Consider the following 24,092-nt stretch of genomic DNA (forward strand, 5'->3'; position numbering starts at 1 on the left):
AATACTCCCTGTGTACAATGGTGACGGAGCAAGAATTGTGTACGCACCGAATTCGTTTCAGTCCTTGACGGACCGCAGTGATTACTGATTACTGAACATTGTGCAACGTTTCAGTGTGTTCCCATTTATCTAGTATAGACTTTGGATGTATATAACGGGCATATGATAAAAGCTCATTTTAGAAAATGTATACCGTCGACGACAGCCTGCACCTGACACATTCACCTGCTGTTCTCATTAACGCCAAGACAAAATGAAATATCTCCTGGCCGCCCTACATATCGTAATTTTCCTCACTAACACTCAAATCAATCTTAAACTAGAAATAAGCTTGGACGATTAAACCCTTCAATATTCTGTGTATTTGCGCTCATGTTCTGTTAAACCATTTTCTCTGCAGGTCCTAATAGTGACAGTGGCTGCCGAAAATGTGGCCCGCATGTCGATGGCTCGTGGTCAAAACGCGGAAAGAATTGAAAATCGTCCAACCGGTGATGTTAGTGTCGTCGACGCCTGCCAAGAGGATTATTCCCCGTGCACCTGCTACACATATCCTTCGGAGGCAATCCCTTCTCTCTATGTGCAATGTACCAACGTTCCGTCCTTCGAATCCGTCCAGTCCGTCTTCCTGCGCACCACGGCCCGGCAGGTGAAGGAATTCGTTTTGACCATCCCGTCATTCGAAACAAACAAAACCATTCCTGCCGATTTGCTCAGTGGCAAAGGTGCCCAAGAGATCACGCTGAATTGCCCTGACTCGGAGACGCAGTTGACGGTCGATCCTGCAGCATTCAACTCATCGAAAGACTACACCAATTTCATTAAATTCAGCACATGCGATCTGAGCCAACTGAACTACGCATTCCTAGCAAATTTCAATGTCTTGAGGGAGGTTTCATATTTTAGTTCGATTAACGTCGCTCAGTGGTCCGGCCTCCCCTTTCTTCCCAGCCTTCAGAAGCTATCAATGAGCAGCTCTCCTGACTTTAAAGACTTTGGAAACGTGCCCTTCTCCAAGTTACCAGCTCTGAGCGAGTACTCCATTTTATCGTGTCCGAATTTCGAATTGTTGCCCAACACGACAGCAATGAAGTTGTTGAGAATAGAGTCGTGTCCGCTTTTCAAACAGTGGGACATTTTGGCCCAGCAGAGCAAGATGACCTCTCTCACCCTCCTTGGCCTGGATAGTCAGACTATCAAAGATGCCTTGGATTCCGTCATCTCCTCTCCTTCGGTTGGCACTTTGACAGATTTAATTTTGTCAGAAAATGGACTGAACGAGGTCCCTGCACGAATTCAACTGTTCTCCCAACTGCGAACCTTTTCTCTGTCCAGGAATATCATTTCCTCCGTTGGAAATGGTTCGCTATCTTTCAGTACACTTAACCTTCAATATTTGGATCTATCAAGAAATGGTCTCGATACCATCGAACCAAACGCCTTTCAAGGTTTGTTTTCTACTTTTTTCATTCCTTTCTTCTTATTTTAATTTTCTGTATGGTTGTGTCTAGGTAATTTTGGCAAGACTGTGATCACCCTGTCGTATAATCAGTTGAGCAGACTTGAGTCGTCCATCTTCAAGCCGATACTGGAACAGATGGAGTCCACCGACCAATACGGTTACGTCGACATATACGAAAGTACTACATTAGCTACTCCTACATCTTATTTGAATTCATAAATATAATTTCCTTTTATTCTTGTGTGAAATTCAAGATCCCATCGAATGCGATTGCCACCTGGACTGGTTATTCGTTGATAACAGTAATTTAGTAGATCGAGTTCACGATGGGCAATGCTCCAACGGCACGTCCTTTTCATGGCTTAAACCACAAGATTTCTCCTCTTGCAAATTCGGTTCAACCATTTCCACCACTACCAACAATCCACTGACGCCGCCATCTATTGGAGGAGCATCAAGTTCTCTTCAACTTTTCAGCCCCATTCATTTTGTTATACTGCTATTCACGTTCTTGTTTTTGCAGAAAACATCTTTAGTTTATGTCTGGTAAAATCTAAAATTGTTTCCCTTGCAAGGAAATTAGCTTTCTTTTTTAATTATCTTTCGCCCACAGAAAAATTTGCCTCCTGAGAGGATTGAACTCTCGGCCTTTGGTTATCTAATCGTACGTACGAGACCAACGCTCTACCACTCAGCTAAGAAGGCCACAACCTTTTTTTTTACTTTCTTTTTGATTATTTGTTTTGGTTTTGTAACACATATACCTTTCACTCTGGTGATACATGAGTCATTCACAGAAATGTTAGACAAGTTGATGTCAATGGTCTATGTATTACAAATCCATCACGCCAAAGGTGTTCGTTGAATTCGGCAAACATTTATGTAGTAGCAGTAGCAGTAGAAAATCTTTTAACATGTTCCTGTAATAACTGAATCATAACGTACACACGAACTGATAAGGAGCGGCCTGCAACTTGTTTGATTAGTCATACCTGATTCGTCAGTCTCATTAATCTGTGCAAAGATACCATCTCATTTCCCGTTCAGTGTTCCCGTATAAATGAGCAGTCGTGAAACCCACCAGGTAAACAGAATTGGGAGCTGAACGAGGACAACAACACCACCAATTGTACAGCGGTAAATATAATATCACAGTCGGCATTAAAAATTGAAAATATTTACGTCTTTCTTTTTCCTTTTAGCGATGCCGTTTGTTCTTTTCTTTCTGCTCGTTTCGTTGGAGGCAGCTACTGCAACTATCCGTGACGGACTCACCTGTGAAGATTATTCGCCGTGTTCTTGCGAAGTCTACCAGCCCTACGGATTGGTCATACATTGTGGAAATGAGTTCGATGACCACCAATCGGTTACCACTCACGACGTTCAAAAAGTTTTCAGTCGCACCAAAGCCCAACACATTTATTGGTTAGATTTGTTTCTATCATCGTCTCCGGAGATGGATTCCGGCGACTTCATCAATATTCCGGCCAATTTCCTGAGTGACAAGAGCGTCGTCCGTATTGGAGTTGGTTGTGCATCAACGTCCACTTACCCTTGGCGCTTAAAAATTCATCCGGAGGCTTTCCGCTCTTCCGGCCACCGTATGGAGCACTTTGAAGTTGACGGATGTGACCTTAGCCGATTTAATTTCAACTTCCTCGCTAAAACAAATCGTTTGATTAGTATCAGCATCGGTCGTTCTGTCCATTTCCAAGGATTCCCTCCACTGAATTTTCTATCCCGAATCATTTCACTGAGAATCTACAAGTGCCTGGATTTCCAGAACTGGAACGAGATTTCCGTCAGATTCCCCCGCTTAGAATCGCTCTTTTTAGATGGAAATCAGTTGGGTGACCTGTTGGTAAACGACCTTTTAGGTTCCATCGCCTCTTCGCCGACTGGAAACGACACGCTCCAGCAGCTGAGTCTGTGGGAAAACAAACTCACCCGCATTCCGGAGCACATTTCATCTTTCAAAAAGTTGAGCTACGTCAATCTGTTCGGCAATTCCATCCTGTCTTTCCCGATAGGTTCACTCGCATTTCATAAGGGGATTCGAGTCACTTTTCTCATTTTAACCGGAAATGCCCTGGAAACAATCGAGTCAGGTGCTTTTCAAGGTAAACTTGATTTAAATTTTATTCACTTATTCTGTTACTGTTCACCGATTAATTATATTTAATTCCTTGTTTCGTCCAGGTGATTTTTCTGAAGCTGTCGTTTACCTCGATGTTAACCATTTGACTCGATTCGATTCTGATGTTTACGAGAATTTGCTGGAACAGATGCATCGCTCAACGTCAGATGCTGGCCTCTACGTTCGAAACAGTAACATTTCAAATCAATAGTCAACATTAGGTGTGAATTAATAGCTAGCATGTGCTGTTTAACCAAATAGATCCTTTCGACTGTAACGACTGTCATCTCACCTGGTTGATTCGGGACAAGCGACATCTTCTGGGACGCGTCCACGGTGGCTGCTGTTCGAATGGTACGTGGTTTGAAGATTTGAATCCCGAAGGTTATGACCATTGTTCCCAGAACAACGGACAATATCGCGATGCGTAATTTTATGAAAGAATTAATGTTAGTACTTTCATTACTTTCAGAATCACGAATTCAGTAACTTTTTTATCTAATTTCGTCTAACTTGCTTTTTTACCTACAATACTACTTTAAAGGGGAAATTGCAATGGAAATAACTAACGTCAATTTATAAAGAAATCGGTTTTCTGTTTACACCATTAAATTGCGTTGTTTTATCAGATTAGGAACTAAACTAGAATATTAAAAAGTAGCTGTGAAATTCAGCTCGAACTGTTCGTGAGTCAGAACGGGCATATGCCGTTTCTCTTGATAAATTTAACTTATTATAGCGCCTTCTTAGCTCAGTGGTAGAGCGTTGGTCTCGTACTGATGGATAAGACAACCAAAGGCCGGGAGTTCAATCCTCTCAGAAGGCAAACGAACATGGCATATTTTGCGAATTTGATTTATTATACGCGTTTGTATTGAAACACCAGCTAGTTACAACATTCAAGCCTTCATAGCTCAGTGGTAGAGCGTTGGTCTCGTATAATAAAATGGATAACCAAAGGCCGAGAGTTCAATCCTCTCTGAAGGCAGGTAATAAACAATACGAGTTAAGCAATCAAACCGAATCAAAGTAATTTTGGCAATGGTAAGTAAATTTGTTACTTTATGGCTTTATCTGATCCACATTGATTATTTATTCTTCAAATACTTAGTTGGATTCCATATCTTACGATACCAAATAAACTAACCCTGAATTTTCCACAATAATTGAATAGTTGAAAGAGACTTGACGAGAACTATTTCTGCAATCATGGAAGCACTATCGCTCTACTAACGAGTTGGAATAAGTCACCAATGTATTGCCAAATTACGCAAAAAAGAAAAAGAAAGTACCGGATGTAATTTTACCTCAAATCCACAATTACAGAACTGCCAGAAGTTTGCAAAGTAAATTTTCAATGTCAAAGCGCTTATTAAGAGCGACGCTATTATGCAACAACAGCTAAGTTCTCTCAACAATCAACTGAGCTATGTTATGTTATAATTTAAAATATTCCTAACGTAGAATTTACATAATTAAAATTTTTTTGCGGTAGTGCGTCATCGAGGGTCATCGTGATTCGGGATTGCTTTCTATTTTCGCCGTTTAAATGAGGAATATTACGCCAACACAATTTGGCCAGCAATTAACCCAGATTGGCGCGGTACAAGGCGAATTCGTTCAGATTATATGGTGTACACATAATTGGATTCCGTTCATTAAAAGTCCTTAATGGAAGACCATTGACAGCAAATTTGTATAAAAAGGGTAAAAATCATTTCAAATTCATCACACTTCTCTTCTCTTTCTTGTTCTTAGCATCAACAGTCCTTTTTCTCGAAACAACATGAAGTTCTCGGTATGAATTAATTTCCAATTCATTTTCTTATTCACTTTCATTTTTAATTGTGAATTAATATTCAATTGCAATCAATTTTTAGGCATCAGCAGCTTTGGTCTTGCTAGTTTGCGTGGTCTACGTTTCCGGTTACGGGACCCATCGACCAACCACTCATCGTCCAACTCATTACCCAACACGTCCAACTTACCGTCCAACTTACCGCCCCACTCACCGCCCTACCCATCGCCCCACTTACCGCCCCACCCATCGCCCCACCTATCGCCCAATAAAGAATCTCGGCAACTCCAATGTCAACATCAACGACAACAAAAACAGCAATGTTAACATCGCTTCGCTTTTATCCGAACTGTTCGGCGACCAGGAGGAGGAATTTCCTTGCACTATCGGCGACCTCTGTTACGAGAAAAAGAATTTGATCAAGTCCGGCGCTGCTGCCGTCGACGCTAAAAAGGCCGAGGAACCAACTGAAAAGGCCGTGGAAAGTAGCGCTGCCCCAGCCGCTCCTGCCGCCGCTCCTGTTGTCATTCCTGCCGCTCCTGCTGCCGATGTCAACTTTGATCAGTTCGCCAACTTCGAGTTCCAAGATACTGACGCTACATTTGCCGATTTTTCTGAATTTGATGATGACATTTTTGCTTAACTTTCCTTTTGGATGTGGTGACCCACAACCAGTTGTATTAGACATCCCTTCCGGCGTTTGACAACTGAAAACTTAATTTTCTACATTTTGGTAATTTCGGCAATTAACTAATCCATAAGCTTCCCTTATACAACTGATTTTTCATGTCAATCCTATAATATTTTATGGGAAGGATTTGTTAATACAGTTACTTTATCCAAGAAAAAGAATACACACAAATTATGAAACTACTCGTGATATTATAGCGCTTCTCTGTCTCATAACGTTACTTTTCATACTTGGAATTAAGGCTGATAATGGTTTTATTTTGCTTTCGGTCCACCAAAAAATCCGATGTTTTTTTTATCCCACACAAAACCGCTCTGTTTCTAATGGGGTGTGGTTCGAACCTGCCCGATAGCAACAAAATCCAAATGTTTATCCGAATTGACATTTTTTGAGCAGCCTGGCTTTTCCAGTTGCCGCTGCCCAGCAGGCAGTTCAACCAGTCGCGGAGATAGTTGAAGGAGCAGTCGAAGATGAAATTTTCGCATTGCTCGCATCCTCAACAAGACAAAATAGGTCCGCAATTCCGGCAGCTCAACTGAAATTCTTCCATGCCTTCATGGCTGCCAAGGCGGAATATAGTTCCTTGGTTCCTGCTGTAGCTGGACTATTTGATTTATTCATAAATGCATTAAAACTTTTATCGTTGAATTTGTTGTCAAAGCAGCCTTTATAGCTCAGTGGTAGAGCGTCGGTCTCGTATGAAAAGAAAAGATGATAATGAAAAGAAAACCGGATGTCGAGAGTTCAATCCTCTCTGAAGGCAAGCTATATAAATTGGCAACACTGTTTACCTGTCCTTTTATAAGTCGTCTGCTAGTCTATACGAGTTAGCGGAGCTACATAGTTTTGGACTTTTGGTTAGTAGAATTCTTACCCCAGCTGTGCGTTATTAAACGATAAATCTTTCGGAATTAGTAAGTTTTGATCATGGCATACATTTGCACAATAAGTGTGTTGACTTGAAATTGTCTGTAGTCATAACCGGTCATAACTATTACCTTCTGCCATTCTCGGTTTTACTGTTCCCCTACACGTGGTTAACACAAAGAAGGCAATTCAAGAAAACGTTAAAAAAGCCCTGGATGCTAGATCATGTCTTTTCAAGAAGTGGAAGAAGAATCCATCCATCCATGCTGAAAGGGGTGGGCAATACAAGAAAGTGATTCTGTGTGTCTGTTGGGACAATGTCACACCGTGAGTTTGCCTCTAGACCTGCTCTAGACCTTTTAAAGGCAGAGTGCCTGTTCATGTTGTTTCTGTTTACAAAGTATTCAATGTTGAAGAACAAGTACTTGATTTCTCAATCTTCCCAGTTTTATAATTATTCAAATTTGCATCCTAAAGGAGTGCTGAAGCAGTTGCACGGTTCCTTTATAGTCATCGCCTGGCTTATGGCCGCCTCCGTAGGAATGTTAATGCCGCGCTACATGAAAAAGACTTGGGTCGGCAAGCAGTTTAGGATCTCTGGTTTGTGGTAAGTTTCTCTTACGGGAAATAATCGTTCAACAAATTCTTAATTGATGTTATTTCATCTGTTAATGGTAGTACCACCGAGGATTGATGGTGCTGGCCTGGACTCTGACGGTGATCGGCTTCATCATCATTTTCGTCGACGTCGATGGCGTGGTGTCCGTTTCCGAGAATTCCCATCCGCTTATCGGATGTATCACCACTGGTAAGTGGCTATATCTCTGAACTCATGAAATGTACTCATGAAACTTACTGGATCTTGACGGACAAAATTTGCTGCTACGTGGGCGCACATCTCCTTTTGACTGTAACGTTACAAAGATGATTTTCGATAATTTGGATCAACTTCCATAGTTTTTGGCACGAAGAAACGCAGCCGTCCGAGATGTATTTAAGGGTGATGCCCCGAGAGATGAAACGGTACTTTTATTTAATAGAAAAAATCAGCTTAATTTGAATTGCACCATAAAACTTGAGCTGTCTCTGAATCGGATTGTAAAGGGATCTCTTGGAAGGGAAATCATCGTCGTCTGTTACACCTGCATTTTTGTTGAGCTAGGTTTTACCGTCATTGCCTTCATCGCTCATTGTAATGACTTTTCCGATTATTTTAGGAAGATAGAACTTTCGATATTTTTAAATTTGCATTGAGACTTTTAATTAACGCTCTGCCACTGTGTAAAGAATCCAAGAATGACTTCGCCATTAGTTTCTAAATGTTGCAATGCCGATTTTAGCAAAGATTCTCGTCAAGATAGGTAGATTCCTGTGTTTGGGGGGATTAAATCGATGGTATTTTATAAGTAGATTCATTCTATTTTTGTGTCTAAATTTATAACCATTTCTAATCGCATATGCAATTCGCGAAACAAGTAAAATCCAACACGTAAAAGATGTAATGTAATTTAACGTTTGCCTTCAGAGAGGATTGAACTCTCGGCCTTTGGTTATCTACTGTGTATTTACGAGACCAACGCTCTACCACTGAGCTATAAAGGCTGGTGAATTAAAATGAGATATAAATTAATATCATAGCATCGCAAAAATGTTAAAATCTAATATTATCTAAAAGCTTTACAACACAACTTCGTTCCTCTTTAGATTGCCTTGATCTAGCGCCTTAGATTGCACCATGTGTAATGACACAAATAGCGTTCAAGATATTGTACGACCACTTTACGTAGCATGATGCGGTCTAACAGCTGAAATAGCCTAAATTTTCGTGTTGATTAACAAGAAAGTGAACTTAAACTCGATCTACCATGAAACTAAAGTGCATACGCTGTAAGTTTAAAATAGGTTCGTTAACGGTTTTCTAGGATCAATGAATTACGCCCTATTAGATTTGAGGCGAAAAATGGTCTCAACGAGAAAGGCGAATGTTGCTAGACTGAAACCAATTCCAAGAATTAAAAAGGCGCCAGTCAGATCCTCCAGACGAATGGGCACTTTTTGGACTTGTAATTTTGAATTTTTAAAATACTCTGGCGCTCGTGGAATGCTGTTTTTCACCCAAAATTGAGGCAGTCCGGTCTCCCAAAGTTCCAACAAACTGTGTTATAACAATTTAAGAAAAAATGTATCGATGAACAAAAGTGAAATTTTTTAATTGAACTTACGCTTGTTTAAAAATTGGCGTAAACTTGCTGTTCTTTTGCAAAGACATGGACAGAAAGATGGTCATTGACAGAGGGCCTGTTGTTTTGAAACGATCATTCCGGGTCTTCTCAAATTGAATAGCGACGAAATTGTCGCAAAATGATTGTGGCTGAATAAAGAATGTTAAATTTTATGGTAGTCGAAAACTAGAAGATGTTGCTGGGTGCATTGTGCAACGTGAATAATGATTATTGAAAAGAGAAATAAACTTACGCTTGGGAAAGCATAACGTTCAGATTCCAACTGAATGCTAACCTTCTCTAAGTTGTTAATCATTCGAGCTGGATTTTGTCGAATCTCATCACCAAGAGTCTTTAGTGCGCCAGAGGAAGCTTCCTTAATAGAAAATTATTCATGGTAAATGTTTCTTATTCTTCCAAGAAAATTTTATTATAATATTATTTGGAGCTTTTACCAATATCTGCTTCTTTGTGATGGAGTCAGCTAGAAGAATGAGTTTGATGTCCTTGCTCGCCACCAAATCTTCGAATGTGTTGATGGCTGATTTCATTTTGGGGACTGTCAGGTAAGAAATAATGGTGCTTGAATAACAGTTGACTAAAACCGTGGCAACCAGTACCCACGCCCCGATAAGGATTCGGAAGGAAAGGCGATTCACATGAATTGGATGTCCTTAGAAGTAAATCAATTTACCAATTATCGATTTTAACAAAGAATGAGATTTACCTTGGTTTGTCATTATGTTGACCATGTAAGTCAAATATTCAGTGGCGCGCTCAAACATCGGAACTCGTCTAGACTTGCTGACCGAATCAATGGATATGGATAACTTTGAGTAAATTCTAGCGAATGCGGTCAACGAACCCACAATGGCGAGCGTCGCAATTAGGATGAAAGTCCATACCTTAGAAATCAATGCAATAAATAACGAGTGGATAAACGTGAAATTTTTTATACTCGATTGTAATTATTTACCGGTAGTTGAAACGGACGAACGAAGGCAAAGAGTCGAGGCTCTTCTCCTGGTCGAGGGACCACCATAGCTATCGGTTCCGCCCACATGAAATACGCAAAGTCCACCAACTTTCTTCTCTCTAAAGTCTCAGTTATCATTCTAGCTGACCCATCGACTTTCTATTTCAATCATCAAACAAAAGTATACAATAAATAGTTATTTTTTGGCAATGGTTATGCACAAACGTGAAACCCTGAAAAAGTTAAATGACTCACTTTCTCGGCGACGAGTTTCAGAAGAATAGAAATGTCGCTCATGGTCCCAAACTGAGATTCAGTCATTTTTCGTGATAGATAATGATGAGAAATCCTGTCGTGATGAAAATGAACTATTTTACAAGCTATATCAACTTAACGATGAATAAATATTTTTGGTATATTTGATAGTTAATAAAATAAAAGGAAAGTAATTGCAGTTCAACACAACATACGTAAAATTTAGTTTTTCTGTGAGCCAGGCGAAGAATAACGGGGTACTTCCGGTGTCGGTGTAATTTCCATCAGGGCTCAAAGTCAACACGTTGTGGGGCGGGAACTGTTCATGTTTTTATTTTATGAAATATCCGAATTAATTAAAATAAAATGGCCGAAATATCTTAGGGCCCTAGGGGGAGAGGGAGGCTTGTTGTCAGATCTCAGATGGGGCAAATCGACCCCTCAGGAATAAAAACAATTTAAGTCACCAGACGTTTCACCTTGCGAATTCATTAGGACAAGTTGTCTGAAAGGTGAAAGTCTGTATAAGTGTAACTATTACAACTTATTTTGTTTATTTTTTTGTTAATCTAAAACTCGTTGTGACAGGTGTCTATGATTTTCAAAGTTATAGGGTTGCAAATCGACATAGCATTGGATGAAATGGTCCACCATGCTGCTTGCCTTGCAGTCATGAGACTGGCTGAAATATAAAGTATGTGAGTTCAGCCTTTTTATTGAGACTGACTACAATTTTAAAATAGTACTCCAGGTAAGCAGTAAGCTCTTTCTTTTCCATACTAAATGCTTTGTGAAATTAATGAAAAATTCTTTCAACCAGAGTCCAAATCTGGTGAACGATTTCAGCCAGTATTTTCAACTCACACAAAATACCTTTACTAGAATCATCAGACATTCAAAATCAAGTAAGCCTTTAGCATTTGGACTATTTTTTTATGTTATATTAAGCTAAGATAAGAAAAATTTGTAGAGAGTATGTCAAGCTAGGCAAACGAAAGCCCAGATCTATCCTTTTTTATCCCAGTCTTGTTACCTTTCTCAAGTAAGTACATTTTCAAGAACTCAAGATAACAGTAAAATAATAAATAGCAAAAAATGGGAACATTGTGATAGAGACATAGATTTTTAAACAGATTGTAAATTGGATGACTCCAAAGTAAACAAAAGAAGCCCCCTCCCCCGAAAGAAAAAAAAAAAATACCCTAACAACTAGCCCCCTCTCCCCTAATAGGGTAATACACTTACAGGTATATTTTAGCCCGGATTTGTTAATTAAGGTAAAAAAAAAGTAAGCTGATGTATAGTTAACTTACATGAGTTGCTGCAAATATTAAGTGGGCACCATTCAACAGTTGATTCGAATTCTTTCTCTTAGCAACAGATAGAGAACAAAAAATGCTCATCAGAAGTAAAAATATAATAAAGCAGCGAATCATCGTAGAGTTCATCTGTAAAAGAATAAGTTTTAGTACGCCGAACGATATTGGCTTTTTAATATCACGTATCGATACTGGAAATAATTCGGATCGAGTTCGAATGTTAGATTTTCACCTGGAGCTAAATAGGCTACTGACTTTATACTGTTCTTGTAGTTCGGATTTTATAGGGAGTTAGGAGAGTTGCCGTGTCCTTTACACTTGCGTGCAGAGCTTCGCGCCCCTTGGAATAATGAAATCCTATACTTATTCGGTCCACTGCATATTTAGACTAGTTGAAATTTCGATTAAGCCTCAGTCTCCGTGAAATTCGTCGAGTCATAAATAATTGAAATGCAAATCAAATATATTTCAATTGAGGAGCCGAAGAAACCTAGATCCAATTTAAAAGAGCCTATACAAACAGTTCGGCGCTCTTCACAAGAAGTATAAGCACAAAGCCACAAAGTTGTTGGAATAGGTCATCTAATTACGCAGGGCCGAATGGCCGAAACTAATTCCATTCGACCAAATGATTGAACAGCATCTCCTATCTGATGCATTTCCTATTATTATTAGAATTGTACGATATTGATGGAGTCTACGTTACCCCATACCAAGCCACTGGAAGAAAAAATTGTAATTATAAATCGATTTAGATCACTTGATTCCTCTCCTTGTGCTCGTTTCTTCTTCTCTTTGCCAAAGGCAGATTTTGAAAATTGGCTGTTGAAATCGTTAATTATTTTTTTCTCTCTTTGAAGTTCCGTGTAATGTGAATGCATACTTTGGTCGGAATGCTATTGCCCTATCAAACTTTGTTTATGATAACATGTAGTGACTAACTGTTGATATTGTAAGAACGATGAGAAAAAAGTCCAACCGTCCATCAATGTATCACGTATTTCAAGACTTTTTTTTGGCACGTAGTCCATTACTATATCAATAAGACGAACATATTAGTTTTGAAACAGGACAAGGTTTCTATTTACTTACTCGGATTGAAGGCCATAGTATGATAATCGATGTGGTGAAATTATGGCTCTAGTAAATCAATAGAAAAAGAAAATAAATAGATAAAATAAATTAAACGTGAAATTGCGACTTGTGATTAATGGAAAATCAAAATGTTCTAATGAAATTGAATAATTGAACCTTTCGAATTTTCAATATCAAGGCTGTGTCAGCAGAGTAGCGGAGAATAGACTTTAAAAGCGAGGTAGGAAGTTTACGCAGGCAATGTATCCGATAAGAGTCAATTTCCGAACCATATGTCCTATGTTTGAAAGCAAAATAACTAAACAAACACACGCATCTTATTTTTAGGACACAGTTTTGCGTTGTGAACCGTGACTTGTATAATAGCTATCGATATCGGTTTTCTATCGAGTCATGTAAAATATCTTTTTTTTTTTTCAATTCTCATTAGTCACGTTCACATTTGATTTTACGATGAGCCGATGACGACAAAATATTCCAGGCGTCTAGATAAGCAATACAATTCGGTTTATCTTTAATTAATTATATTTTAATTATAATATTTTTTATAGTTCATTTTTTATTCATTTGTATTAGTGAAAGTGACTTGCAAATGTGCACGCGTTAGTCGATATTCCTTTAATGACAGCAATGAACAATCACAATTTTTCGAGATAAGACGGATTAGTTTATCTCATCGTTAAACGTTAACAGGATATGTCTAAACTATTTTATGTGCCACAGTCATAAGGTGAAGGAGTATTATTTCATAGTCCTTCAACGATGACGTATTTTCACAGGCATGAGTTTGGCTCGTGCGTCATATTTACTGGTGTATTATCAGTTAAGTGAGAGCGTGTGAGTGGTCGGCTAAAGAGATAGTGTTAATCAAATTTGATTTTGTGCCGTATCGCTGAGATTTAAAGAGTGAAAACCCCAAATGCCAGCAGCCAGTACTGTAGATCAGTGTGGATTTGTCGGAGGTTCCAATAGTTTTTTAGTCGTCCGTTATGTCTTGGCACGGTTTTTTGTTAGCCGTAATGTTCTGCTTATCCCAGAGCGGGGTGGCAGCGTCTCCTGATGGAGCGCCGACCTCGGCGTGTAATTCCATGAAACCAGGACATGGCAGACAGTCGAACGCTGCGTGTCCATTTCAAACTATTTTCGATAAGGTAATAGTCGCATTTTACTGTTCCTAATTTCAGTATTGATTTAGCAGCCTAAAAACACATTATTTTTGTTTTCCGTCGCTCCGTCCAGACGGAAATGTTTTCCAATGGTACCTTGAAAGTGACGTTACAAAGACCTCCAACATCGATAAGCGATACATTCAAAGGTATAAATTTAGACATTGAAATCATTTCCATTGAATTGAAGTTATCAGAATATGTTTCTAATGCAGGTTTTTTGGTCATGGCGTTCAACAAAGCAACGAATGCTGTTATTGGAACATTTTTTATTCCGTCGGCAGACCAGAACAGCAAAACTCTAAATTGTGGTCAATATGATGTAAATCTATAGACTATGAGGCTAAACAGCGGTAAATATGATTTGTGCGCAATTTTAATGCAATTTATTTAAAATACAGAATGCTGCAACGCACAAAATTAACAGTGCAAAGTCAAGTATTTCGATGGATTGGATTCCTCCTCAAGGATTCGACGGTGATGTCGAATTCAAGTAATTAAATTAACCTTAAGCGTACAGAAGGTTCAACTTGTTTTCTCAACTTTAATTGTGGGGTTTTCATTTCGACAGAACTACTTTTATATTGGACAAAAATATTGATTATTGGGTCAAAGAATCTTCCGGGACGATCCGTATTATTGCCTCCGAGCCTATACCTACAAACCCAACCACCGACTCGGCAAACACTCAAGTACGTATTATATCTCCATCGTAAAAATCATTACTACTACCATACGAAACAGTTAAATATGATGAATTTGTGATGCCATTCACTTACAGCCTCCGCTCCCAGATCTTTATGTCGGATGCGGGGAAACTAAAGGCTGTATTGCCACACCTGATGAATGCATCGCCACAAAAAGCTGCTCCATGTTGACAACATACAGAAAATTCGACAACGATCATTTGGAGCTGGAGATCTATGGTGAAATCACAGGGGATCAATATGTGGCTGTTGGATTTTCCACTGATTCAAAAATGGTAAATATTGACTCGAATGTGTTCTAATTTGACTTGATTACAGCATCTGAGGTGCTTTCTTTTCAGGGATCCGACAGTGTGGTTCAATGCGTCCAATACCGCAGTGCGCCGAAAACGTATCAGTCATACAATACTCAGGACCACGACAACAAAAGGCTTACATCGAACGTAAGGAATTATTTCGCAATCCTATTTTTTACTTATGATATTTGTTGCTGACTGCATTCTGACAATTTTCAGTTGCAAGGGTTTCAAGAAACTTCCTCCTCATTTGTTGACGGATACATTTATTGCAGCGTAATACATCCTGTTGTATTCAAAAATTCCAACCAAGACTTTGATCTGAATCAACCGCATTATATTCTGATGGCCACGGGGACCGCTGGACAAGGTATAAATAATAAACAGTCAGCAGTAAAGTAGCTTCCAATAGGAGATGAATTTTATCGATTGATTTCCTCAACTTTTAGATAAAATTGAACGTCACTCTAAAGACGAAAAGAGCAGTGCATCCATTAATTTAACAAGTGATACCGGCATCTCGTATTACAAAGAATCAAGTAATTATATTTTCAAATTTTTCCTCCATTTTCACAGTTTCCTTATAATTCTCTTTGAATCCTAAAGGAGTACTGAAACAGTTACATGGTTCCTTCATGGTTATCGCCTGGCTTATGGCCGCATCCACTGGGTTACTGATGCCGCGCTACATGAAAAAGACGTGGGTCGGCAAGCAGTTCATGAAAAAGGACCTCTGGTTTGTGGTAAGTTTCTTTACGCGGGAATGAATCGGTCAACCAATTCTTAATTGATGTTATTTCATCTGTAAATGGCAGTATCACCGAGGATTGATGGTGCTGGCCTGGACTCTGACGGTGATCGGCTTCATCATCATTTTCGTTGACGTTGATGGCTGGGTGTCCGAGTCCGTCTCCGAGAATCCCCATCCGCTTATCGGATGCATCACCACTGGTAAGTGGCCATCTCTGAACTCCTTTTGACAACAATTATTGAATAATTTTGGTCTTGAAACAGTTTTGGCCTTCATCCAACCTTTCATGGCCTTAATGAGACCCATGCCCAACGCTCCGAATCGATACATTTTCAATTGGGCCCATATGCTCGTCGGATACTCTGCTCACATCTTAGCTAGTAACTAAATTTCTTGGCGAAACCGATTTACTTTGTGCTAATACCCCTTTTTGCAATATTTAGTTACCTGTATATTTTTGGCCGTCGAAATGGAAGAGGCGGAATTACCTTATGAAACTTACTGGATCTTGACGGCCCACATTTGCTGCTACGTCGGCGCACATCTTCTTCTGACCGTATGAACAATATTTAGTGTTTTGAAATATTTTAAGCTGACACTTTTTTACCATTTGCATTCAATTTCCATAGTTTTTGGCACGAAGAAACACCACCGTGCGTGATGTACTGAAGGATGCTCCGAGAGATGAAACGGTATTTCTTTTCAACTGCAATTATCAGCTTAACTTTATTACTAACTTGGGCTGTTTGTGACTGTAATTTTGAAGGGATCTCTTGGAAGGAAAATCATCGTCATCTGTTACATCTGCATTGTAGTTGGACTGGGCTCAACTGTCATTGCCTTTATCGCTGGAGCGTAGTAACATTTCCGATTCAATTTTTTTCATGTAGGATATAGTTTGTGATTTACTTAACCTTGGCTAAAATATGTACGAATTTATTGACTACTGAGAGGATCGAACTCTTGGTACTTTTTTTTTATTTTCAATTTCGCTCTTCGGTCTCTACCATTATGTGAATTATCCAAGAATGATTTCGCCATTAGTTTCTAAATGTTGCAATGCCGATCATAACAAAGAGTCGTTCAATTTGGTAGATATTTGTGTTTCCAATCGTTATTTCTTTGAAATAATACATTCATTTATCAATTCTTCCGTGAATTTATTGTGAATTGATCGAATTGCGCTTCGATCCTAGAGCATGCAGAGGCAGAAGAGTTAAATCAGTTGAATCCTTAAACCTACAGATATTGTTTGTTTACAATTTGAAGTCATTGATAGTGATACGAGAATAATCTAACCTTCTACTCAACGAAAGAGAACAAAGTCCCAGCATATTGTGTTTTACTTATCGTTTTTATTTTTGTCACCGTTAATCAAATACAACAGTAAATGTGTAAAATTAGCCAATCATGCACTATTAATAAATAGATATCTAAACATTAATAATTCTTTTAAATTAATTACTTTGATTGCCTTCTGAGAGGATTGAACTCTCGACCTTCGGTTATCTTCTATGTGTTATCACTTTGGCAATGATTAATGCGTAATGTACGAGACCGACGCTCTACCACTGAGCTAAGAAGGCTTGATACTTATCTTGAGTGATCGTGAGCGCACCAGTATACCTGACCACAGTATGTTGAGTTCAAGAAGCATCAGCCAAGATCCTCCATTCCAAAGTTGACGACATTGAATTCGTTTGGACTTTGCATCCAGCACCGTCTCCCATTATTTCTCAGCTACTTGCAGAGTCTTGTCGCAATGCTCTCTACCTCTCGAGACATAGCAGCAAAGATAAGTATGCAAATGCAACTTGAATTTGGCGTGAACCACTCGCCAAAAGTCCCACAAACCTAGTTGATCTTTACAATAACTTCCTTATGAAACTCAGTTCGTTAATGTTTATCGGAAAAAATAACAGTTAAACGTTGTAAAGGTTTATACAAAATTGTTTTCAAATTTTTTAAAATAGAATTCGAAACCCTCACCAGAAAGGGGTTTGGAGGAAGAGGTATATTTTGTTTCCGAGAAAAAAAAAAACAGGTGGCCATGATGAAACCAAATAAGGTCACCCGATTGGCGGCATTTTCCTTCGTTTCTTTTGGGTTTTGTTTTTTGTTTTTCTTACCCTTTCCTGGAATCGTGTTCAGTGTTGAACTGCATGGCGTCGTTACGAGTCGCAAGTAATACTATCTCCCGGAATTGTCGTAATTTTAAACCTGTGTTAAAGCGCAACTATAGGATCAGATGAATTGCCATTTGTGTTATTTGACGCTGATTTTTTTCGTGTTGTGTTTGGTTCATCGAAGCGAAGCTGCGAGTGGAGATGGAGCTCGTACGAAACTCAACAGTCAGACGGCGTTGGCTTTGGAGTAAGTTGAAATTTTGATTACTTGTTTTTTAAATGAAATGTAAAAGTTATTGTATGGTATGTTCAGATCGAGAGATAAGCGCTGGGTTGTTCAAGAAGTATTTCACTCGACTGTCAATTTTATCAAATGGAATTTTGTCAGTCGCATATCTGTTTCGTTAATTAACGAGCTCATGAAGGTGATCGATCCTGTCGTCTATCTTCTGCTACCTCGTGGAGCATCCACAATCGCCTCTGTAATCCTTTCTTTCGTCTACAAAAAGTTACAATTCTTTATCATGTACTGGTTCAACAACCTCTTCTTCAATCTCTGACGAAATTTCTTAAATTTAGATTTCTCGTAATTTATAGCCTCACTATTTTAAAATTGCTTGATTATCGACAGCTATTATGACTTAAAATAAATGACGAGGCTTATTTTTATTTTAACATTATTGCGCTAACTTTGTTTTAAATTTTGGTCGTATTTTACTTTGTGACATCGCCTTCTTAGCTCAGTGGTAGAGCGTTGGTCTCGTACGATTGTTGAGGACAACCAAAGGCCGAGAGTTCAATCCTCTCAGGAGGCATCTGTCAGTACCATTTTAAGATTTGTATTTTTGTGCCGGTAAGCAAAAGCTTTAGATTAGGACAAGAACTTGAAATGAAAAAATGGCGAATGTAATAAGAAAGGAAACAGGATCGAATAGCGGACATGATGCAACACCAGTACTCGGCGTCGTTGGCGATTGAACGGTAGTAGAGGATAGTGAAGTAGAGGTGTCTTTGTTACAATAAGCGAAATCTGTCGGGCCAAGCGATGAAAAGTAACTTCCGTTGGTGCATTTTCCATTTTTGATTTGATCTCTTAAGTAAAGATTATCGCGAAATATCCAGGCCAGGTCACAATCGCATTCGAAAGGATCTTTTTCAAAATTGTATAGTGAAGAATTAACATAGACAATTAAATCATTAAAGAAACTGCCTACTATTTTCGACGGAAAAATATCCAACATCAGTCGCATCCATTTGTTCAAGGACCGACTTGAAAACGGAAGATTCCAATTTTGTTAAATTGTTATACCCCAATAGGACTTCGCACACGCTAAAATCACCTGTATAAAATGTTAATAACTAAACCAAATTTTCAATTACAATTTTTCAATGAGGACAAACCTTGGAAAGCCTCTGGTTCAAAATGAGACAGTCCGTTCCGATTCAAGAACAATCTTTTTAGTTTAGGTGTACTAAAAGCGAGTGAACCATTTCCAGCCGTTGAAATGTTGTTGTCGGACAGAGTGACATTTTGTAGCTGAGAAAACAGTTGAATTTGCGATGGAACTTGCGTCAGACCGTTAAACGTCAAAATCAATTCTTCCAAGATGTCGACCACAGGAGAAGATGAAATCTTATCCAGAGCATTTTCAATAGTCTGACTGTCCAAACTGATTAGCGATAGAGAAGTTAATCTATTCTGTCGGGCCACATTATCCCATTCGTTGAAAAGTGGACATGATTCGATTATCAGTGTTTTCGTTGCAGTTGTGTTGGGCAATAGTTCGAAATTAGGACACAGTCGAATGGAATACTCGCTCAGAGCTGGTAATTGGGAGATTGGTAGACTTTTAAAGTCTTTAAAATCAGGTGAACTGTTGATTGATAACTTCCGAAGGCTTGGCAGATTGGGAAGGTTGGGCCAGCGAGAAACGTTAATCGAACTTGCATAATAAATCTCTTTCAAAACGTTGAAATTTGTCAGAAATTTGTAGTCCAATTGGCTCAGATCGCATGTGCTGAATTTGATGAAATTTGTGTAGTCTTCCGATGAGTTAAATGCCGCAGGATCGACCGTCAACTGCGTCTCCGTGCTAGGACAATTCAGCGTGATCTCTTGGGCACCTTTGCCACTCAGCAAATTGGCAGGAATGGTTTTGTTTGTTTCGAAGATCGGAATGGTCAAAATGAATTCTTTGACTTGTGGGGCCGAAGTGCGCCGGAAGGCGGCCTGAACGGACTCGAACGAAGGAACGTCTTTACAATTTACATAGAGAGAAGGAATCAGGTCGAATGGATATGTCTCGCAGGTGCACGGGTAATAATCCTCTTGGCAAATGTTCACAACGTTAATCAGTCCTTCATTGATCGGTGATTTCAGGATCGTTTCCTCTGCCGTCGTCACTGCCACCATCACCTAAGTTAACGATACAGAATGAAGATGAAGTTGATTAGGTGATTGCCTTTTTATATTAGAGTATGGCTAAAAAATGGAGATGAATGTTAGGAAAATGGTTTCACGACCTGTAGGAGAATCACGTAAACCTTCATTTCGTCGCGTGAGAGAATGTGATCCTTTTATCCGTTCACGGTCCTGGTTTTGTCTGCGGAACATTAAAAGAGTATCGGGTTCGCAAAGATAATTTTTGACTGTCGTTTTATCATTGATTTTGTCGCCAACCTGTAGTCTAAAAATTGTTTGTTCTTTGCAACAAACCTTTCATCTCTCCATTTTGTTAGACTTAATCGCACTCATTTTAATCTCTTGTATACTCTCTATTGCAATTCCGTAGCATTGCATTTCTTTTGTCGAAAATATTTAGAATCAAATTATGTCATACGTGTAATTTTGTCAATGTACTACATTGTTCTGTTAATTGTCCTATTCGGCTTGTTATCGCTCGATTTTCTCAACAACTAGTCAAGATTGTTATGTAAACGCTTAATGGCGCCGTGTTTGATGTCTGGCTATGCCGACAAGTTTCGTTGCGGCCAGGTCGACTATGAATATAGCATTGTTTTCCGCTCTGCCCGTCACCACATGACTCTTGGGTTCCAAAGAAGCTTCAAAATTCTACTCAATGAAGAAACTAGGAATAGTGCTGGGCATTAGTGGTTGAAATTGTGTGTCTTGGCGTACGTGACACGCGATAGAGAAGGTCGTACAAAAGCGTGATCCAGTGGGTGTAGGGTACACTTAGTTGGTGTTGATGATGAAGGCGGCTGGATCTATCGGAAACATGGCTTCTTTTCCATCGACCATTTGTTACCTGTGGGTGCTATCTATGCTGTGTTCGTGTCTCTGGTTTGAATTTGGCGCGGCCTATTCTGCTGGAGCTCCGGTTACTTCGTGTTCTACCATGAAACCCGATCATGGATCACCATCAAACAACCCCAGTCCTTTCGAAAGTCTTACTAGCCAGGTTAACATTTATTTTGTAAGCTTGCGTGAAGTCGTAACGTTTAAAATAAAAATTTCTATTCCAGACGGAAATCTGTTCTAACGAGAGCGTGATACTCACCATCCAATCCTCAACGTCCAAGACTTTTAAAGGTAACTTATTTACATTGATGGGTTTAAAGTATTCCTAATTATTGCTTGCGTCTTAACTTGAATTTTAATTTTAGGATTCTTAATTATGGGTTTTGATGCTGCCACGGATTCTGTTATTGGAACATTTAATGTTGATTTGAGCCAGGGTCAGAGCCAAACTCTTAAATGTTTTGACACATATGATGTAATAAGCTAGAAAGCTACGCATACAATTTTAAGATGTGTTTTTTTAATTATAATTTTTATCTGTGTAGACTGCTGCTACGCACCGGTCGTCAACTGGAAAGAAATTGGTTACAGTCGAGTGGATTCCACCAGTGGATTTTGAAGGTGTCGTCATATTCAAGTGAGTGAAACCCCATTGATCTCCGTGAAGACATAAAATGTAACAAAAATTGACGTCATTTCGCAGAACTACATTTGCCGAATCAAAGTCTACGTATTGGGACAAACAGATTTCTCCGGAAGTCAAGGTTACCCGCTTGGATACGGCAGTTTCCTCAACAATTGATCCACTCATAACTACGGAGAAAGTAAAGATTTTATATATTATTACAATAATTCCTTTAAAATTAAATGGTGACCTATTTGTTCATTTAGCCCGCGGCACCAAATGTTTACGAAGGATGCGGAATTTCCAAAGGATGTATTGCTACGCCAAGCGGATGCATCAACTTGAAGACTTGCTCGATGATGACAACCTACCAGAAACTAAACGACGACTATCTTCAGCTGGAGATTTACGGCCAGATAACAGGAGATGAATATGTGGCTGTTGGATTCTCAACAGATCGCAAAATGGTATGCGCAAAGCTTATTCACAGCGCTATAATTTATAACCGGACATTCTGTTGTATAGGGGGACGATAGTGTGGTAGAATGTGTCAACAACAGAAATACTTTGAAGGCCTATCCATCGTTTAATACTCCGGATAAGAGTAATGCGAGGATTGAACCGCAAGTAGAAACGCGCAACTTGTAAATATGAAAATTCAATTTTGCTTACCTGTACTATTTTTCTTTTAGCAATTGCCAGGATTTAATTTGACTTCGTCGGCCTTTATCGATGGCTTCATTCACTGCAAATTTCAGTATCCAATCCGTTATGCAATAAATGGCATTGATTTTGATTTAAGTAAACCTCATTACCTGCTGATGGCGAGTGGTCCAACCGGCGACTGTAATTAATTAAAAATCTAAGGAAGCTAGCTCATTGCTTAATATTAATCGTTTGTTCTATTGGGTTCTTTTTAAAGACAACATTCAAGAACATTCCACAGAAGAAAGTAGCAGTTCATCGCTAACAATTACAACTGCCTTGAACATTCAGTATTTCACTGAAGCTTCAAGTAATTTCAGCGCACTTCTTCACTCAATCCTTTTATCTAATGTCATTTCACATTTTCCGCCTTAAAGGAGTGTTGAAGCAGTTACATGGGTCCTTCATGGTTATTGCCTGGCTTATGGCCGCCTCCGTAGGAATGTTAATGCCACGCTACATGAAAAAGACTTGGGTCGGCAAAAAGTTTATGAAAAAGGATCTCTGGTTTGTGGTAAGACAAAGGCAGTTACATTTCAGTTATAATTTTCAAAAAGCTCGAATGGTTTCATCTGTTGATTCAGTGCCACCAAGGATTGATGGTGCTGGCCTGGACTCTGACGGTGATCGGCTTCATCATCATTTTCGTCGACGTTGATGGCTGGGTGTCCGAGTCCGTCTCCGAGAATCCCCATCCGCTTATCGGATGCATCACCACTGGTAAGTGGCCATCTTTGAACTCATTTTGACAACAATTATTGAATAATTTTGGTCTTGAAACAGTTTTGGCCTTCATCCAACCGTTCATGGCCTTAATGAGACCCATGCCCAACGCTCCGAATCGATACATTTTCAACTGGGCCCATATGCTCGTCGGATACTCTGCCCATATCTTAGCTAGTAACAACATTTCTTGGCGAAACTGATTTACTATTTTTGCTTATAATCCTTTTGCATTATTTAGTTACCTGCATCTTTCTGGCCGTCGAAATGGAAGAGGCGGAATTACCTTATGAAACTTACTGGATCTTGACGGCCCACATTTGCTGCTACGTGGGCGCGCATCTCCTTTTGACCGTAACCTTGCAAGATTATGCTAAAAATGTGACTTTCGACTAACAACGTTCAACTTTTACTTTTTGGCAGTATCTAGCGAACAGAAATAACAGGAATCCTGGTGCTGTTTCAAAGGAAGGCTCTCCTAAAGACGACAAGGTAATTTTTCTTTTTATCTTCTAACGAGTAGTTTTGCACACTAATTTGGTTTTGCGCTTTATCCGTGTGAAGGGCTCGTCGTTAAGGAAAGGAATTCTAGCAGGATATGTTTGCGTTGTCGTCGGTTTAGGAATTGCCGTCATTGCCTTTATCGCTGGGGCGTAACAACCACGTTATATGTTAAGTTTTTGAATGTTAATTATCGCACAAATGCTCACAAATTGATTGCTTATTCCGTTACAGTTTTTTTTAACCAATAAATAATTTGACATTGAACATGTTGATTCGCATCGGAATTGAATTTTACACAAAGATAACGCATTACAATTGTTTTCTGCTGTTTGTATACAATTTCGCATACGAACAGATGAAAATTTAATAAAAGTTGTTGCGTAAAGAGGGGTTGGGTTTTATTTA

General features: G+C 39.2%; 6 protein-coding genes, 2 long non-coding RNA genes and 7 other non-coding genes across 19 annotated transcripts; 10 read left to right on the forward strand and 5 right to left on the reverse strand.

Annotated features, from left to right (window-relative positions):
* The first annotated feature begins 168 nt into the window (after positions 1 to 168).
* Positions 169 to 6,270, forward strand: LOC124200867 (toll-like receptor 6). 4 transcript variants are annotated; one of them, XM_046597220.1, is made up of 9 exons: positions 183 to 283; positions 401 to 1,448; positions 1,512 to 1,640; positions 1,717 to 2,599; positions 2,665 to 3,582; positions 3,662 to 3,790; positions 3,861 to 4,643; positions 4,711 to 5,397; positions 5,480 to 6,270. In XM_046597220.1, the coding sequence occupies exons 1-4, from the start codon at positions 254 to 256 to the stop codon at positions 2,010 to 2,012; spliced, it is 1,503 nt and encodes a 500-aa protein (XP_046453176.1). In that variant the 5' UTR covers positions 183 to 253; the 3' UTR covers positions 2,013 to 2,599; positions 2,665 to 3,582; positions 3,662 to 3,790; positions 3,861 to 4,643; positions 4,711 to 5,397; positions 5,480 to 6,270. The 4 variants fall into 4 exon arrangements, with proteins under 4 accessions (XP_046453175.1, XP_046453176.1, XP_046453177.1 ...); XM_046597221.1 differs by having other exon boundaries at positions 3,861 to 3,953; positions 4,774 to 5,397; XM_046597222.1 differs by having other exon boundaries at positions 3,861 to 3,953; positions 5,095 to 5,397.
* Positions 2,083 to 2,167, reverse strand: Trnat-cgu. The gene is given in 2 exon segments: positions 2,083 to 2,118; positions 2,132 to 2,167. It is a non-coding gene; the product is annotated as a tRNA-Thr (tRNA).
* Trnat-cgu lies at positions 4,340 to 4,425 on the forward strand. The gene is given in 2 exon segments: positions 4,340 to 4,375; positions 4,390 to 4,425. It is a non-coding gene; the product is annotated as a tRNA-Thr (tRNA).
* On the forward strand, positions 4,503 to 4,587 carry Trnat-cgu. Its single transcript is given in 2 exon segments — positions 4,503 to 4,538; positions 4,552 to 4,587. It is a non-coding gene; the product is annotated as a tRNA-Thr (tRNA).
* Positions 6,271 to 6,751: 481 nt separating the features above from the next.
* Trnat-cgu lies at positions 6,752 to 6,851 on the forward strand. Its single transcript has 2 exons — positions 6,752 to 6,787; positions 6,816 to 6,851. It is a non-coding gene; the product is annotated as a tRNA-Thr (tRNA).
* An 809-nt stretch (positions 6,852 to 7,660) lies between these two features.
* LOC124200895 lies at positions 7,661 to 8,364 on the forward strand. The gene is made up of 2 exons (XR_006877411.1): positions 7,661 to 7,763; positions 7,913 to 8,364. It is a non-coding gene; the product is annotated as an uncharacterized LOC124200895 (long non-coding RNA).
* A 107-nt stretch (positions 8,365 to 8,471) lies between these two features.
* Trnat-cgu lies at positions 8,472 to 8,557 on the reverse strand. The gene is given in 2 exon segments: positions 8,472 to 8,507; positions 8,522 to 8,557. It is a non-coding gene; the product is annotated as a tRNA-Thr (tRNA).
* A 49-nt stretch (positions 8,558 to 8,606) lies between these two features.
* LOC124200869 (glutamate receptor ionotropic, delta-1-like) lies at positions 8,607 to 12,004 on the reverse strand. Its single transcript, XM_046597224.1, has 9 exons — positions 11,722 to 12,004; positions 10,624 to 10,727; positions 10,409 to 10,502; positions 10,154 to 10,312; positions 9,905 to 10,082; positions 9,633 to 9,850; positions 9,431 to 9,553; positions 9,178 to 9,326; positions 8,607 to 9,110 (listed from the first exon to the last, which is right to left on the reverse strand). The coding sequence occupies exons 1-9, from the start codon at positions 11,854 to 11,856 to the stop codon at positions 8,888 to 8,890; spliced, it is 1,383 nt and encodes a 460-aa protein (XP_046453180.1). The 5' UTR covers positions 11,857 to 12,004; the 3' UTR covers positions 8,607 to 8,887.
* Positions 10,905 to 12,705, forward strand: LOC124200891. Of its 2 annotated transcripts, none has more exons than XR_006877407.1 (3): positions 10,905 to 11,159; positions 11,229 to 11,313; positions 12,403 to 12,705. It is a non-coding gene; the product is annotated as an uncharacterized LOC124200891 (long non-coding RNA). The 2 variants fall into 2 exon arrangements; XR_006877406.1 differs by lacking the exon at positions 12,403 to 12,705 and adding an exon at positions 12,001 to 12,382.
* A 1,034-nt stretch (positions 12,706 to 13,739) lies between these two features.
* Positions 13,740 to 16,891, forward strand: LOC124200864 (putative ferric-chelate reductase 1 homolog). The gene is made up of 15 exons (XM_046597214.1): positions 13,740 to 13,973; positions 14,062 to 14,137; positions 14,204 to 14,310; positions 14,390 to 14,481; positions 14,560 to 14,680; positions 14,770 to 14,970; positions 15,037 to 15,138; positions 15,211 to 15,361; positions 15,441 to 15,530; positions 15,598 to 15,734; positions 15,807 to 15,942; positions 16,006 to 16,122; positions 16,186 to 16,298; positions 16,372 to 16,434; positions 16,509 to 16,891. The coding sequence occupies exons 1-15, from the start codon at positions 13,812 to 13,814 to the stop codon at positions 16,599 to 16,601; spliced, it is 1,761 nt and encodes a 586-aa protein (XP_046453170.1). The 5' UTR covers positions 13,740 to 13,811; the 3' UTR covers positions 16,602 to 16,891.
* A 322-nt stretch (positions 16,892 to 17,213) lies between these two features.
* On the reverse strand, positions 17,214 to 17,328 carry Trnat-cgu. The gene is made up of 2 exons: positions 17,293 to 17,328; positions 17,214 to 17,249 (listed from the first exon to the last, which is right to left on the reverse strand). It is a non-coding gene; the product is annotated as a tRNA-Thr (tRNA).
* A 551-nt stretch (positions 17,329 to 17,879) lies between these two features.
* LOC124200886 lies at positions 17,880 to 18,543 on the forward strand. Its single transcript, XM_046597244.1, has 2 exons — positions 17,880 to 18,115; positions 18,182 to 18,543. The coding sequence occupies exons 1-2, from the start codon at positions 17,991 to 17,993 to the stop codon at positions 18,426 to 18,428; spliced, it is 372 nt and encodes a 123-aa protein (XP_046453200.1). The 5' UTR covers positions 17,880 to 17,990; the 3' UTR covers positions 18,429 to 18,543.
* A 54-nt stretch (positions 18,544 to 18,597) lies between these two features.
* On the forward strand, positions 18,598 to 18,683 carry Trnat-cgu. The gene is given in 2 exon segments: positions 18,598 to 18,633; positions 18,648 to 18,683. It is a non-coding gene; the product is annotated as a tRNA-Thr (tRNA).
* A 38-nt stretch (positions 18,684 to 18,721) lies between these two features.
* LOC124200868 (oplophorus-luciferin 2-monooxygenase non-catalytic subunit-like) lies at positions 18,722 to 20,472 on the reverse strand. Its single transcript, XM_046597223.1, has 4 exons — positions 20,392 to 20,472; positions 19,270 to 20,284; positions 19,083 to 19,208; positions 18,722 to 19,018 (listed from the first exon to the last, which is right to left on the reverse strand). Exons 1-4 carry the CDS (start codon positions 20,416 to 20,418, stop codon positions 18,735 to 18,737), a joined length of 1,452 nt encoding a protein of 483 aa, XP_046453179.1. The 5' UTR covers positions 20,419 to 20,472; the 3' UTR covers positions 18,722 to 18,734.
* Positions 20,350 to 23,928, forward strand: LOC124200862 (putative ferric-chelate reductase 1 homolog). Its single transcript, XM_046597213.1, has 15 exons — positions 20,350 to 21,290; positions 21,355 to 21,421; positions 21,496 to 21,605; positions 21,676 to 21,767; positions 21,834 to 21,954; positions 22,022 to 22,222; positions 22,281 to 22,382; positions 22,448 to 22,601; positions 22,678 to 22,770; positions 22,838 to 22,974; positions 23,045 to 23,180; positions 23,244 to 23,360; positions 23,425 to 23,537; positions 23,607 to 23,675; positions 23,748 to 23,928. The coding sequence occupies exons 1-15, from the start codon at positions 21,078 to 21,080 to the stop codon at positions 23,838 to 23,840; spliced, it is 1,818 nt and encodes a 605-aa protein (XP_046453169.1). The 5' UTR covers positions 20,350 to 21,077; the 3' UTR covers positions 23,841 to 23,928.
* Positions 23,929 to 24,092: the final 164 nt, after the last annotated feature.

Source organism: Daphnia pulex, chromosome 8 (assembly GCF_021134715.1).
Source record: "Daphnia pulex isolate KAP4 chromosome 8, ASM2113471v1".
Taxonomy (NCBI): domain Eukaryota; kingdom Metazoa; phylum Arthropoda; class Branchiopoda; order Diplostraca; family Daphniidae; genus Daphnia; species Daphnia pulex.

Excerpts from the sequence above, each read along its gene's own strand:
- LOC124200867 (XM_046597219.1), top strand. The coding sequence starts at position 254 with ATGAAATATCTCCTGGCCGCCCTACATATC. Across the intron at positions 284-400 it reads TCCTGGCCGCCCTACATATC|GTCCTAATAGTGACAGTGGC; the intron begins GTAATTTTCCTC and ends TTTTCTCTGCAG. Across the intron at positions 1,641-1,716 it reads TTACGTCGACATATACGAAA|ATCCCATCGAATGCGATTGC; the intron begins GTACTACATTAG and ends GTGAAATTCAAG.
- LOC124200869 (XM_046597224.1), bottom strand. The coding sequence starts at position 11,856 with ATGAACTCTACGATGATTCGCTGCTTTATTATATTTTTACTTCTGATG. Across the intron at positions 10,728-11,721 it reads TAATATTTGCAGCAACTCAT|TTCCCGCCCCACAACGTGTT; the intron begins GTAAGTTAACTA and ends AAACATGAACAG. Across the intron at positions 10,083-10,153 it reads TTCGTCCGTTTCAACTACCG|GTATGGACTTTCATCCTAAT; the intron begins GTAAATAATTAC and ends TTGATTTCTAAG.
- LOC124200864 (XM_046597214.1), top strand. The coding sequence starts at position 13,812 with ATGTCTTGGCACGGTTTTTTGTTAGCCGTAATGTTCTGCTTATCCCAG. Across the intron at positions 16,123-16,185 it reads CTCTGCTCACATCTTAGCTA|TTACCTGTATATTTTTGGCC; the intron begins GTAACTAAATTT and ends TGCAATATTTAG. Across the intron at positions 16,299-16,371 it reads GCGCACATCTTCTTCTGACC|TTTTTGGCACGAAGAAACAC; the intron begins GTATGAACAATA and ends CAATTTCCATAG.
- LOC124200886 (XM_046597244.1), top strand. The coding sequence starts at position 17,991 with ATGAATTGCCATTTGTGTTATTTGACGCTGATTTTTTTCGTGTTGTGT. Across the intron at positions 18,116-18,181 it reads CAGACGGCGTTGGCTTTGGA|ATCGAGAGATAAGCGCTGGG; the intron begins GTAAGTTGAAAT and ends TGGTATGTTCAG.
- LOC124200868 (XM_046597223.1), bottom strand. The coding sequence starts at position 20,418 with ATGAAGGTTTACGTGATTCTCCTACAG. Across the intron at positions 20,285-20,391 it reads TTTACGTGATTCTCCTACAG|GTGATGGTGGCAGTGACGAC; the intron begins GTCGTGAAACCA and ends TCGTTAACTTAG. Across the intron at positions 19,209-19,269 it reads TGAACCAGAGGCTTTCCAAG|GTGATTTTAGCGTGTGCGAA; the intron begins GTTTGTCCTCAT and ends CATTTTATACAG.
- LOC124200862 (XM_046597213.1), top strand. The coding sequence starts at position 21,078 with ATGATGAAGGCGGCTGGATCTATCGGAAACATGGCTTCTTTTCCATCG. Across the intron at positions 21,955-22,021 it reads CACTCATAACTACGGAGAAA|CCCGCGGCACCAAATGTTTA; the intron begins GTAAAGATTTTA and ends TTGTTCATTTAG. Across the intron at positions 22,771-22,837 it reads GTATTTCACTGAAGCTTCAA|GAGTGTTGAAGCAGTTACAT; the intron begins GTAATTTCAGCG and ends TCCGCCTTAAAG.